Genomic DNA, 15,850 nt, shown 5'->3' with positions numbered 1-15,850 from the left:
CTGTACCTGTCAAGAAAGGATGGCATAAATGTTATGCATGATGCACCAATTCCATAACTTGATTGCTTCACTATATAACTGGGACAAGTGAGCCCCTCCCGACTTGTTGACATAGTACATGTCAATTGTATTGTCCATTGCCATGTGAACTACCTTTCCTTTGATACGAAGAAGAAAAGATCTGAGAGCCAGATAAACCTCCCTCAGCTCTAGTAAATTTATAGGAAATATCTTCTCCTGAGAGTTCCAATGTCCTCAAACTTACAGAGAGTTTAAATGACCTCCCCAGCCACTGTTGGATGCTTCCAAAGTGATTGTCATGGATGTAGCTGGAGAATTGAATAATTTCCCCCTTAGAAAGAATATTTGCTCTCTGAGTCCACCATGACAAGGAATTCAGTACATTTTCTAGTATAGTTTTCTGCACTCTCGCTATATTGGATCTGTTGTTTACTGCCAACCAGTGCTATAGAATTCTCATTCTGAGTGTAAGGTGTAATATACACTGCTGATGCCAGTAGCTCCATAAGCTCTAGAAAAAAAAATCACTGCCTACTCATTATACTGTTGATGCAGTATTCCTATTGTTGTGTGAAGTCTTGGAAATCTGTCTGCAGGGCAGAGCTTTTCTGGCAGATATGAGTCTTAGATTGCTCCTATGAATAGGACCCTCTGAGTGGGACATAAACATGACTACTTTACATTTATTAAGACCCAGGTCTTTGAAGAGGGGTGTTATATATTGAATGTCCCTTGTCAGTTTTAGCAGCTGGCCACCTCAATATAAGTAGACGAACAAGCCCTGCTACAGCTGAGAGGTACTTTGTAAAGACTCTGGGCTCACTGTATTGTAAATGTCTCTGACCCACCATAAAATGGAGGTATTTCCGATGGCTTGGTCTTATAGCAATATGAAAATAATCATTCTTGTGATCAAGAGCTGCTAATCAATCTAGGGAAGAGAGGAAGACAATAATGGACACTAGTTTCAACAAGTGGCATTAGAATCTTCTGATAAAGGTGTTGAGCTTTCTTAAATCTAGAATTGGACAAAGTCCACTGTTGCTCTTTAGTATGAGGAAGTGTCTTGAATAAAAAACCCCAATCCCAGAATTCTCTCAAAACTATCTCTATAGTTCCTGGGAGTAGAAGGACTGCACCTCTGTCATGCTCTCCTGAGAGGGATCCCTGAATAGGGAAGGTTGGATGAAGACAGGGTTGAATTGAATGTATACCCTTTTTCTAAAACTTCCACTTTACATTTGTTGATAAAGTGAGGCAGCTTGTTCCCCATTAAAGGGTGGGGGGGATTCATATAAATTGGTTTGCAGCTCCCAACACTCACTTCAGAATTGAAGCCTAAGGTTCCCAGAAGATGAGGAAGATAAAGTTTGTTTCCTTTTGTGTGTGGACAAAAAAGACTTCCCGCTGGCTTAACTGTTGCTTCTGAGGAAAATAGTCCGAGGAAGACAATGGAGAGTAAAATTACCTATGGTAACTGAATGCAAAGGCAGAATTTCTTCTCCTACCAGAAGGAATTAAGCAAGGGATTTTGCATTAGACCTCATATTTTTTAGCTTCTCCAAAGCTTGTCTGTTTTATTACTAAACAAATCATTCCCTTCAATGGAGAGGTCCTCTACTTTAAATTTAGTTTCTTTAGAAAGGAAGATGAACTCAACCTCAGGCATGTCTTCTTAAAGTAATAGCATATACTACTGCTCTGGCCAAAGAACTGAAGCATCAAATGAAGCCCTAAGACAATGTTTTGCTATGTTCTGGACCTCTGTTAAAATGGCGTTATCCTTTATGTTGATCTTCAGCTAGTACTAGGCCATCTTTTCCTATAGGTGAACCACCTGGTAGTTTGCTACCCTAATACCAAGGGAAGACAGAGAAAACACTTTTCTTCCTATTGCATCCCCTTTTTTATCCTCCGTGTCATGTGGAGTGGAATGTGCTTGTTCATTTCTATGTCTTCTTGATAGCAGCTGCTACAATTAAAGAGTTAGGGCTTGGATGCATATAAAAATAAGAAAAAGCCTCATAAGGGAAGAGGTATATATCAGCCTTTTTGGAAATGGACTAACAAGAAGCTGGGGTATACTAAAAAGATTTGGCAGGTTGCAACAATCCATTCAATATGGGCAAAGAAACTTTATTCCTGGAAGGGGCCCCAAAAATGTCAAAAAACTGGATAGGAGGATTCTTTCATTGCCACAGAGGGCAGTTGTGAAGTCACTACCATTTCATGAAATTGCAGAGCATACTCTGAGGGAGAGGAAGCAGAAGTTATTCTGACATTTTCATTAGGAGATGAGTCTGTCTCTAGTTGCTGGTAACCCTCTGTACCGCTAACTCTTTTTTCCTCTTCGGATTGAGTATCGGGACCACTGTGGGAGAATAATCCCTGAAGGCAGGAGAGGGAGACTGGTCTGGGAAGCTCAGATCTGTTGTTTGAAAGCAACATTGATCCTAACTAAGGTGGGGGGGAGGTTCAATACTACACATAGGAGACTCCGTAAATTCCCAGTAGGGTCATGCAGCCCAAGAAGGAACTCTTGCCAGTGTACACTCTCTGGTGCCATTTCATAACCAGGATAAGGACTCCATATCCAGGAATATATCTCATCTTTGGAGTCAGTGCCTCTGGGTTGTTTAGGTCTATTTTGCTTTGCCTCTGAATGAGGATCCAACCTCGGATCTGTAATTAATGTGGTTAGAGATACTACCAGAACCAGGAAGCATTCTTGTCATTGTCTTTGAAACTGGTGGTATAGTATTTTGTTTAGATTTCTCCCAGTAGATTGCTTTTACTTTTAGTCTGGGATCCCTCTGGATTCTGGACCTAACAACAGTGGCCATCCTTTCCTTAGCCATCATCTTCATTGCTGCAACAGACAAATCAGATGGCCTCTCATGTGGCTGTGCCCTTGAATCTGGTGCCAGTGCTGACAGAACCTAATAGGCTTTTTGTTTCAACAGATCTGATGCCCTGTGTCCTGATTATACACAGGCACTGGAGTTAGATCTGATGCCAATTTCAGGGTCTTCATTGGCACCTTGGTTATAGCAGATGCCGACCTCAGATCACAAAGCCCTGGGCTTTGTTGTCTGCACATGTTGGATCCAACAGGCTTTACTGCGAATGCCTCCTGAAGTAAGAATACCTGTAATCTCTGTTTGTCCATGTACACGGTTGCCTGATTATTTAGTTGTTATTGATTATTATTGATTTCCAATTAATTCTAATTTAAAGAGCTGGGGGATAGTAGGATTTTAGTCCAGCACAACAGAATCAAGGTTATTAAGTTTAATATCTGGTTGGGAACCTTAGTATGCACAATGGTGACACTCACTGAGGGCAAAGCAAAGATTTAACCACTTTTATTAGCACAATTAGTAAAGACAGGAAAGCACCAAACCACATAAAAAGACAGCACAGATACAGAGTTAAGGTGATATTTTGTAACATTCCTCATACATGTGCTCATATACTCACACCCTTCCTTGGGGATCTGGGGGTAAGAGACTATGGTGGAGCCCTGTTTCTGGCATGCCCAATGATGGTCTGTCCTATTATATGGCCTAGGGGCTGTCATGAATATTAATTCAAATGCTTAGCCTCCCTTGTCCATATCTAACCTCCTCACCCTAATGATGTTTGGGTTATTATATTAATGATTTCAACTAATTATCAAATACATCAATTAATTGCCAAGACAAGTTCATGCTTAAACATTTCCCAACATTTTATCCTAAAATATTCAAGCCTAGTATCCATAGGTGCTGGAACTATGGGTGCTGGGGATTCTGCCGCACACCCTGGCTTGAAGTGTCTGACATTCCAACTCATACAGAACATAAGAATGGCCGTACTGGGTCAGACCAAAGGTCCATCCAGCCCAGTATCCTGTCTACTGACAGTGGCCAATGCCAAGGTGCCCCAGAGGGAGTGAACCTAACAGGTAATGATCAAGTGATCTCTCTCCTGTTGTCCATCACCACCGTCTGACAAACAGAGGCTAGGGACACCATTCCTTACCCATCCTGGCTAATAGCCATTAATGAACTTAACCTCCATGAATGTATCCAGTTCTCTTTTAAAGGCTGTTATAGTCCTAGCCTTCACAACCTCCTCAGGCAAGGAGTTCCACAAGTTGACTGTGCGCTGTGTGAAGAAGAACTTCCTTTTATTTGTTTTAAACTTGCTGCCCATTAATACAGGGTTTATAGTTTGGTTCAATGGCTCTCTGCACCCCCTCTATATAAATTGTTCCAGTACCCCTGCTAGTATCAGTTCAATGTTCATGTGGTTACCTGGCATAAATTTCTGCCTTAAACACCTTTCCTAGTTCTCCAAAACTCAGAGTGACTGTTGGGCCATTTTTGTGTGCCAAAGTTTTGTGTGCTTTATGCTAACTGCTTAGCTAATGTCTTACAGGATACAGGCCTGTAGATTCCTTTGTGTTTTTGCTGAGTAAAATAAAATGCTAAAGCTAGCTCTGTGGGCTACTGCGCTCTTGAAGTGAACTTACAGCAGACAGAGCATCTGGAACAATTTACCAGGGTCATGGTGGATTCTCCATCGATTAAAATGTTTAAATCAAAATTGGATGGTCTGGGAATTAATTTGGGGAAGTTCTATGGCTTGTGTTATACAGGGGGTCAGACTAGATTATCATAATGGTCCCTTCTGGCCTTGGAATCTATGAATCTGTGGATGTAGAGGGTCCCTCACCTAGACATGCCCCTTACATGGGCATCTGTCACTGGAAATACCACTGGACAGCAAGCACATCTTTTTAAGTCTGATCTTCTCTTCTTCACATTCACCATCAGAATTTTGATGGCACAGAGATTATCATGCTAACTCTAATTAACTAACTATCACTAACTAACAAACACCCAACTTTAATAACTAATAATTATCTACTGGCACTTAAAAGTAGTAAGGCTCTGGATCCAAGAGAAGTGCACTTCCAGGTGATGGTGCAGTTGGCAGGGACTGAGGTCCCATGCTCCCTTTTATATGCTCACCCTCATAATGTTCAACAAAACTGAGGGGAGAAGCAGAAGGCGTGTGAGCAGTGTAACAGTCACCCTTGGGAGAAGATTCCAAGGTCCAGGCTGCACCGGCCAGTGCAACCCCTGAGTGGTAATATGCAGAGAACGTTCCAAAAAGCAGAGAATTTAGTTTGTTCTTGACTAAGTTTGGGGGGAATATAAATCCTACAATGGTCTCTCCAGGTCTGAAATATTATCCGTCTCTTTCCAAAATGTGCAATATTCCCCAGCTTTTCACAAAAGTATGGAGCATGTGGCTGTTGACGTTTTCTGCCAGATTAAATGCCCCCAAACTGGCAACACAGCTCACCAGACTGGTCAAAATATCTACAACACAGGAAATTCCCTCAGGCAGTAAGTTTTGGTGGTGGTGAATTGAAGAACCAGAAAAGCCAGACTCAGGATATGGTTGATAGAGGTAAAATTAATGACGAGTGGAAGCAATCATTCTGCTAAAATGATTGCAAAGGTTATACTGGAACTTCAACCGAAAGTGATATGGTAAGCATAGTAGAGCTCTTTACCTTGTTCATCAAAGAATTCTGACTGGAGATCTATATTAAGGACTTCATAGAATACAAGTGCACTGCTATTTGAAGGATTTAGTCATAATCCCAGGGAAGAATAGACAAAATATTTGGGAACTAATTTACTTGGTTTGTTAACATTGTGCAAATCCTTTTTATATCCTCCTTATTCTTATCCACACTGACTAAGCAATCTTGACAGGATTTTAGGATATCCAGATTGGGATGAGTGGTAACATCCTAAGGGACTGTTCCAGCAAACATTTATTACTACACACGTGCTGCAATAAATTGTCTCATTGAAATGAAAAGCACTACTCATGGTAGTCAAGATTACAATGATTGCTGGATTGTGCTCTAAGGTGATAGAAATACAGTCACAGAGTGACCTCCCTTTACACAGAAGTCCAGAAAAAGGTAACGAAAGTGATGAAAAGCAAAGAAGGCCTTCTATATGAGAGAGGATTAAAATGATTGTGTCTACTCAGTTCAGAGGGAAGATAAATTAGAGGCGACAGGATAAACCTATGTACTATTCCTAAATACTGGGTACATTTACACAGCACGCTCTGCCCTCCTGCTCTCCCCCCCTTCCCCTCCCCACCGCCCCCTGCGCCCACCACGGCAGCAAGTCTCCGATACAGTCCAACTGACTCGGGCTAGTGGGGCTCGCACTGCAGTGTGTAGCTGTTGGAGTTTGGGCTTTAGCTGGAGCTTGGGCTCTGAGATCCGGTGAGAGGGAGGATCTCAGAGCCTGGGCTCCATCCCTGGCCCTGCATATCTACACTGCTGTTTTTAGCCCTGCAGCACGCGCCCAAGTCAATTGACCCAGGCTCTGAGATGCACTGCTGTGGGGTTTTTTTGTTTGTTTTGGTTTTTTTGCTGTGTAAACACGCCCAACGACTATGTTCAGTGGAGGTAAGGTTGAGAGTATACATCAGTAATTTAGGGTTTAAGTTAAATTAGAGATGTTGTAATTACCCCCAAACCAAGCATTAAAAACCCAGTGCTTTGACCTCAGGTTCAAGTGGGTAAGGAACCAAGAAATCAAATATCTTGATTTTAAGATGTTTTGTAATTTTTAAGGCCCCAGTTCAGCAAAGGACTAAGATAACAGAAATGCAGTTCAAATAAGACCTTGTTTTATGCAGAAGATACAAAAAAGGCAACAAAAATGATTAAAAGCATAGAAGCTTTCCAAATGAGAGAGGATTAAAATGATTGCTTACATCCCATTGATTTCAATAGAACTTAAACATGCTTAATTTCTTTTCTGAATCACGGCCTTAGTCTACCCATGTATTACCAGTACAGTCAAAATACTTTTTAATTATTATTTTGAATGTATTTCACTTCATCCTTAAAGTTATCTCTTCTTTTTGGTTTGTGAGCTTCATAGTCAGAAAAGGATTTCTCCTTCTTATACCATTCTATGTTAAGTTACTCACTGTTATTTCACACGACAATACTCATGTTCTCTGTGGAACCTCATATCAGACTTGATGTACTCACTGCTGTTCCATTTAAGTTTGCAGAAAGGAACTGCAGTATCTCTTGCTATTTAAATCAACTTTTGAGCCTGACTTAGAGAAGACTATTCTTCATTTACACCAAGAAATCAGATTCTGTCTGGATGTCAATTAATGAAAGCCTATGGACTTTTTTTTATTAGTTCTAAATTCAAATTATATAAAAATCTAAGCCCATTTAGCAGTTGTTTAGTGATATCACAGAGCTTGGGCTTTTTTGTATTGATTGGTAATGTGTAGACTATTTTAATTTATTCGTGATTAGTAACCTTAGTTTCTTGCTGTGAACTGTAGTGCTAATAGTCTACTTTGGAAGTCTGTATGCAAAGCACAATTAGTAAAAGCAGCACTTAGCCTAGACCATGATATTCCTTTATCTATTTTCTAATACTTTATCATATCTTAGTTATTTTGTTGCAAATACACCTGGTTTTGCTTTATACCAAATCCTTTTTTATACAGTCATATTAATTGAATCTACTCTATGTATAACAAATGAGGTGTCTTCTGTTGAATTCATTTATGAGGTAACTGTTGAATGCAAAGCTTTCAGTCTCTGCAGATGTTGTAAACCTTGAAAGAGCAGCTTGAGCTGAAAGATGGCAGAAGTGTAGTATTCCTTGGACCACCTACCGGTTTGTCTACATGACAAAATGTTAGAACAGAGGTCTCCAAACTGTGGGGCCTGCCCTCCTAGGGAGTGCCACCCAGCCCCGCTCTGCTCCGGCTCTGCCCCGAGCCCCCACACCCAGGGCCTTGGCTCCTGACCGCAGCTCTGCACCTGGCCCTGGCCTGCCCACAGCTGCAGTCCCAGCTGTGGCCCTGTTACCTCTGTCTGCGTCCCCCACCCCCGGAACCGCAGCCCCACTCCCAGCCTCAGGAAGGGTAAGGTGGGACATTACCCTGAAAAGTTTGGGGACCACTGTGTTAGAATGTGGCCTGAAGCACTGGGTTAGCTGACGTGATATTTACCCCCACGTATTTGACTATTGTTCACTAGGACAAATTGTTCTCAGCATCATATCAGTTAATTGTGATTAAACCATTAAGTGCAAGTAATCACAAGTAGCTGGCATAGTGATGAACACCATTTGTCCTAGTCTACAATAACCACGTTGCCATAGTCAGCATCACGTCAGCTAATTCATATATTCCCAAACGTGTTCAAACATGCTAAAATTATGTAGTGTACCCTATATATTTTCTTATATATATGCACAGTATTGGGTGCATACGTTTGTCTGATACTATGGAATATTAAAGATGTGTCCTCAAATTGGGGATATTTCCCCCTCACAAAATGTTTAGTGGGAAAGAGAGTCCCTCCGCTTGGAACATCATCCAACATAAAAAAAATATAGCCACCTCGTCAATACAAGATTATAATAATTCACTCTTGGCTCTCTAATGAATTGTATAAACACTATTGATTAAGACATAACAAGGCCCCTGGACGTAAATATAGCCAAGCATTCACTTGATGGCTATTTGTGGTCCTAGGGGTTTTCCATCTAATTTAAATGAAGATTTTTACTTCTGTAAATTATTGTTGTAAAGAAGCTGCTTAAAAATGCATTTTATGATGTACATTCTGGCAGAAACACTTCAGAGTTGCTGCTCTTGGGAATGTAACCTCTCCGTAAATTTGTAAATGAAATACAATGAGGAGTGTGATAAAAAATTGTACTGATCAGCCTTTGTTAGCAAATTATAACAAATCAGATTTCCATACTTTCCCTTTACATATTGGGATAGGCTGGTCACTTACATATAAAGGCCATTATACAGGGAGTATAATGAGTTTGGAATGATTCTTGATTAATTGGGTTCACTCTAGGTATTCACCTGAGTGAATGAGTGTCTACTTTGGCCTATAACAGGGGTTCTCAAACTGGGAGTCGGGACCCCTCAGGGGGTCGCGAGGTTATTATATGGGGGGTCACAAGCTGTCAGCCTCCACCCTAAACCCTGCTTTGCCTCCAGCATTTATAATGGTGTTAAATATATAAAAAAGTGTTTTTAATTTATAAGAGGGGTCACACTCAGAGGCTTGCTATGTGAAAGGGGTCACCAGTACAAAAGTTTGAGAACCACTGGCCTATAACATACAAACCTACTGGATATCATCAGCACAGCCGTAATTCATTGATTTGGAAACCGCTATGATGTTGCACAGAGAGATATTCATGAAGAAGTGGAAACTGACTCTGCATATGTAAACACCTTCACCATTAGGGATGTCTCACTGACTGTAGGCAGCCTGGATACTCTCTAGTGGAGAGTCAGGTATCAAATGGCAACATGAAAGTCGCTAGGAATGAATGCAAGGCTGCAGTTTCTCCTTTCCACTTTGTTCTCATCTTGGCTGGGATGGTAATCATTGCTCAGGTTTGTCTGTTTCCTTAGACTTGGTTCATATAATCAGATGCATGTTCAACATGTTGGATGGTCTCTGAGGTACATCTTGCTTTATTGATTAGCATCTCAGATCCTCAGGTAAATCTGGTCTCTAGCTGTTCAGTATTCAGCAAGCAAACTTCTCATTCCTTGCCCATCACAGAGATATTTATGACTCCTCGTTTGCAATTCCACGCAGGTGATTTTAGGCTGAAAATCGGTCATTTTTCTTTTCCCCCTGTGGGAAATTTCAGCTTCTTAGGATGGAATCAAAAACAGAAAGTTTTCAGCTGAAAACTGAAATTGTTAATTAGGAAATGCCACCACAGTGCCTTATGTCAGCTGTATTTCAGGCACCTCATGTCCCCTTTCTCTGTGTGATGAGGTCCCTAGCTGGACTACAACTCTCATGATGTACTATGGTGGCAATTAAAGAAAAAACATTAACAGGACCACATTATCTTAATCTCTTTTGCTCTATTTGGATTTCTCAGCCTCTTTGTGAAGATAATTTCCTAACCTTGCTAATAAAACATTAAGGAAACATTTATTTCTGCTAACTTTGCTAATGATGACCCCTTGTTTCCAAGAAGCAGGACCATTGTTCCTACACTACCAATGTCTTGTGATGATGGAAGTGTCATGCTTTTAACAGATGAGTGGGGGTGGAGGTTATTTTGGCTTCTGGCAAAACTTATCTACAAAACCAAATTTAGATTAAAACAGGCCAATTAGAGTTGGTTATGCCTGGTTCAGTAAAGTCCACTTGGGATTAATGTGTGTTGTCCAAGCAATTTGAACATCCAGCCACTTCCCAAAACTTAAGGTTTTCTTGCAGAATCATTTTGTCAAAACTCTCTTGAATGTCCAAATGCCCTCCTCACATTATTTGTGGTTTCTCATTCCTTCATCTGATGACGCCTCATAATGTCCTGACAACCCTTCATATTCTCACAGGGGCTTACCTTCTTTTCCAATGGTACCCTTTAGGAAGAGCTGCTGGGCCACTTAGCCATAGGGAAAGACAAACATATTGGTCTTTTTATGATTAGTGTATCATAACCACCTATGGTTATATTTTTGAACATGTGGGTGTAGTACCAGCTTATGAGGGGTACACTTAACTACACAGACTACCCTTTGCATAGTAATATTACAAGTGTGGCATCTCGTTTGAACACATGGATTGGCTGACATGACGGTGTCACTTCCAAAGTAATATAGAACACAGTGTTTGGTGTCCAATATACATGTAGTACCAAAAATTCAAGTAATTGAGGGATATTCCTTGGTAGCTGATAAATGGTGCATCCCACTGCTCATCTATCTCTAATGCTGTTGTCTGAGTGTTTTATATGCTACACTATATGTTACATATAACTGATACAGTTTGTTGATTTGGATCCAATAGGCCGGAACCAGTATTGTGGACAAAGGATGGCGGCGAACTACCAGATCCAGAGAGAATGGTTGTCAATGGTAGGGACCTAAGAATTAGTTTCCTAAACAAAACGGACAATGGTACATATCGATGTGAAGCAACAAACCCTATTGGCCAAAACAGCACAGAGTATGTCCTGATTGTACATGGTGAGTACATCTCTTTAAATTCAGTAAGGGAGAGTACCTTGATTAATATTAGAAATTTTTGTTTCAACCAACTATAAGCAAGTGATTAAGAACACATGAAAGAATGACAAGAAAAAATTAAAAGTGCAATTATTCTTTTCGGAGCGCCATCTACTAGTAAGCAACAGGCTGACTTCCTTTTATTAGTAGGAGTCTAATAAATTTTGTACACCGTATATCTTTCAAATATGTGTGGCGAACCCCTTGCTAATTAAGCAACAGGCAAAAATGTCTTTGAGAGTATACTGGGAACTGTTTTATACATAATTGCATCCATAAAACATGGTGTTTAGATATAACTGTCTATGAGTGGCTAGGTCACATATAAACAAAAACCAAGAAGTACAAGGCAATTGCTATTTATTTTATAAACCATTCAAGACAGAATACAAAAAATAAATTATAGCCTAGTGCAGAGCACTCTCAACTCCCAATGTAAGCTGAAGGTCTTGCATCACCCCAGAGAGTCAGGCCCTATGTTAAAAATCACCCCCCAAATTGTCTAGTATCACAAGTGCATAATACTTATTTAATAAAATGGCCTGGTTCTCACTTAGTTATGGTTGTTTTGTTTTGCCTGATTTGTCTTGATGCTTCATGTCAAAAGAATAAAGGCCTTAATATTAAGTGTGAAATAGCTTGATGCAACAAAAGTACAGTAGAAGCCATTACAAGAGTCAGCATTTGGCAGCTGTTACCACACCATTACCACAGATCTCCACCATTTAAATCTGTTACTTCAGACAATCCTGTGTGGTAACTGCTGGAAAATGGTGACTCCTACAGTCTGGATGTGAACCCAGATCTCAGAGGTGAGATGAGTTCATTAACTCCATTGCAACACCTGTTGCAATCCTTTTTCCCCCCTAGCTTTTATACATGGGCAACTTTTTAAGAACCACCGCAAAATAAAAGGAAACACTTTTTAAGGTGAGTCTCAGACTGTAAAAGAGTCATTGACATGAGAAATATGAAGTCTATTTCCTCCTTATAAGTCATTCAAATGGAACAAATATAGATGTTACTCTGGTGTTTGCAAGCTAGCCAACAGCATGATTCACTTGAAGTGCCAAATTACCTTTAGGTAAGTTTGGCAGTTAACATATTTATAATAAATATTTCTCTAAGCATTTTGTAATTAGTCATTTTCTGTCTCCATTATTGAACTATAACTTATCAAAACACCCCCTGGATTAATACTGTTCATGCTGCTGAAGTTCATCATTAGTTTACCTAGTAATGATGGGCTCTTTAGACCACTGAGGCTCCACTGCTGAGGATTACTATGTTTAAAAAACAACAAAACAAACAAAAACAACCACCCTCAAACCTCCACTTATGTTGATTACCACAAAATATTTCCCCTTTTAAATCCTGTAGGTAATGGTTTATTAGTTGTTGGCTGCATACACAAAGTGTTAATGTCTCTCTTTGGTGGACTGACAGTTTTCCAAAACCCACCAACTGTTGAAATCTGAGTGGTCTCTGTATTTTGTGAGAGGTATTAAAGTGATAATTTGGGAGAAATTGACCCTTTTTATCTCTTACATCATGGTTACTTTTACATTAGCTATGGCCATTTAATATACCTACACCTCTACCCCGATATAACGCGACCCGATATAACACGAATTTGGATATAACGCGGTAAAGCAGTGCTCCGGGGGGGGGCTGCGCGCTCCAGCGGATCAAAGCAAGTTCAATATAACGCGGTTTCACCTATAATGCGGTAAGATTTTTTGGCTCCCGGGGACAGTGTTATATCGGGGTAGAGGTGTATAAGGAAGAATATTTGATGATCGGCTGCCTTGTGTCTTTCACTTCCAATCAGTTGCATGCACCCTATTGATCTGATTACAACTTGATGGCAGTCTCTAAAATCATTCATTATCAAGATGCCATTCTGCTGTGTGTGACAGCACATTATGCATTTTATCTCATTTAACTTTAACATTGCTGACAATGTCTGTTATGGATACTGGAGCTTTCCCTAATTGCATTCAAGCAAATCTAGCATTAGAACTACAGAAGGTAATTTGGCTTCCTAGAACTCAGTAACATTGGAAGTTGTATGACCGAGGATGCAATGATGCTTGCTATTAATAACCTGTTCCATACTGGAGTTATAAAGCCTCTGCTGTGAATGAGAGGTTGGGATTAATTATTTAATTATAGGGATAGTGTAATTAGTTTATACAGATCAATTTGGGCAACCACTTGTCCCCTCTTTTTATCATTGCCTCAGACTGATCAGCTCATCCAGATTTAATGAAACAGGAACTTCCTTTCTTTTCTGTTTGAAAACTGATGAAAAGCAGTTTTGGTATCCTGCAGCCAGGTGTCTTATTGAATAGAGGACATATTTTCCTCGTAACTTTATTTTACTAAATAGATTTGTAGCACTCTCTGACTTCTCTTCACACCTTCTCCTGTAGCTAAGGTGGTGACATCAAAATATGTACCCCTTCCCTTTATTATGGCTTACATACTATTATATAGTCATGCATTCTGACGTACCCATCTTTGATTTCTTATACATACAGTGCCAAATTTAATATGGCATGGACTAAAGCCACATGGGAAGGGAGTTTCCACAAGGAAGCCCTCACAGAAATTCCCCTATATTGTCTGGTCAGGGAGGCAACATTCCAGAAAAGGGGAATCTAGCAAACCCACAAGCAATCATGCAGATACCCTGCTAGCCACCAGCAGCACCCCATTGGCAATGCAACTTCATTGAAGCCAAGCTACAAGTGACTTTGTCATAGAAGCGTCTAGGACCGCAGGGTGAGATTGTTGGTTATGTGTAAAAGATAATACAACTATGAGGGCTGTATTAACTTTTCCAGGTAAGCGCTGTGGGGCTGGATAGAGAACAGTGGGCATCCCAACTCTCAACCTTCCCACTTCTCCCCTGACTCTCTCAGTCTATGCCACCAGATCAAAATGGAGAAATGATGCCACTAAGGCAGTTGAGGCCCTCTTCTGTGTGTGGAAGTTCTCCTTCATGCACAGAGCAGTGGAAAGGGAAGCACGATCTCGCTCACAATAGTTTTTGTATTTAATTTTTACCCATATACGATTTTTTCCTCCTTGTTTGTCTTCTTTTTTCTCTTTTAACAGAATTTGTCTTTCTGCTTTTTTATCAAATTTCTCAGACTTGCTCACCCTCCCTGTTTTCTTTTTTATTATTAACACGTCTCTCAGTGGGACCCTATCCACTAATTCCCTCAATTTTCCAAAGTTATCTTCATAACTCAGAAGAGATTTAGAAAGCTTAGAGCAGAAGCTTGCCTAAAAATGAAAATGTGTAGTTTATCATAATTAGAGATTAAGGATAATCAAAGTGTATATACATATTAATTATACAAACAAAGCAAGGAGCATATGATGCCTTTAATTGGGCCAACTTAGACATAAAATTATATAGAAGAGTGATCACTTCTTCCCATTGCAGATGAACATGAGGTAATAGTATTATGATGTTGGCTGATGGTAGTTTAAATAAATATAGCTATACGCAGGTTAATGGCAGTTTGTTACAGTTAGTATCTACTAACAAGTCTTTTTGTTTCATTTTTTCACTATAAGTAAAGGAATCTTGTTTTAGAAATAGTGAACATATTTAACTATGAAATGGGTCTGTGCTGCTTTGCTGAAGAAATACAGCTGCTACTTTCATTTTTCTTTTGTCAGGAAAACACTCAAACTGGAAGGTGTACACAAAATGAGAGTTTATAGACAGCAGTGCAAAGGGAAGATACGTTTTTCACTCAAACATTTGTCTCCTGCAGTAATGAAAGCCAAATCCTAATACCTGTAGCTGTTGTCATTTCTGTATTCTAATATATTATTTTGGTGTAGTAGAAGTTCACATTCTGGTAAGATATATTATACCCCATCTATAGTGACGGACTATAGACAGCAGAATCTGTGCTTTCTCTCTCCTTGACTTTATTGAGAATTTTTGGTTACCTATGATCAAATACTTGCTATTAATCACCAGTATACAGAACAAACTACCGAAATCATGACATTCAACTCAAAAACATATTTTCTACTTGGCAAGCTAAAGTAAAAAGCTCCATTAATTTAGCTGGAGATGAGAACTGAACAAGTCTGTCATAATCAAGCTAAAGACACGGTTGTTACATATGGACAAATCAATCACTAAAGACTTGGTTCAGAACATAATATCAGGGACGACAGAAATTCAAATTAGTGATGGAGTATCCACCAATATGAACAATAAAATGAAAATGAGATATGAGGCCTGAGTTTAATGTAGTATCTTACTGACAAACAGACAAATGTCAAGATAAACTCTTTATTAGGAACAGGAATTATGAACAGAATAAGGTAAAAACTTTCCACTACTCTGTGTAGTTGCAGCCTGGGACTGCCCTGTCCTGGGTTTCTTGTTTCTACCCCAGTAGGATGTGTGTCACCAGTAACCAAAGACTGAATGTCCAGAAAGTATGGCATCTCTACACTTTTTGGAGGATTTACTGTATACCACACTCAAGATCATAATCTCCAAACACATCTTTTCTCTCTGGAAAGCTGAAATAGAAGCTCCACTAGGTCAGTTAGTAATGAAAAATCATCATCGGTAAACAATTCCATTATATTTCAACAGAGGTCCCTTGTAGAGCAATGCGTTGAAGTAACTTACAAATTATCATTGGTTTTTGCTTAATAT

General features: G+C 39.8%; 1 protein-coding gene across 2 annotated transcripts in view; it reads left to right on the top strand.

Annotated features, from left to right (window-relative positions):
• The window catches only part of CADM2 (cell adhesion molecule 2), a 165,008-nt gene that overhangs the window by 71,905 nt on the left and 77,253 nt on the right, over positions 1–15,850 (top strand). For both annotated transcript variants that reach the window (XM_065415870.1, XM_065415862.1), the window contains exon 5: positions 10,931–11,109. In XM_065415870.1, coding sequence (XP_065271942.1) covers positions 10,931–11,109 — 179 coding nt within the window. The remainder of the gene's footprint in view (positions 1–10,930; positions 11,110–15,850) is intronic.

This window comes from Emys orbicularis, chromosome 1 (assembly GCF_028017835.1).
Source record: "Emys orbicularis isolate rEmyOrb1 chromosome 1, rEmyOrb1.hap1, whole genome shotgun sequence".
Taxonomy (NCBI): domain Eukaryota; kingdom Metazoa; phylum Chordata; order Testudines; family Emydidae; genus Emys; species Emys orbicularis.
The sequence above is the reverse complement of the archived record's forward strand: the minus strand, read 5'-3'. Positions and strand labels throughout refer to the sequence as shown.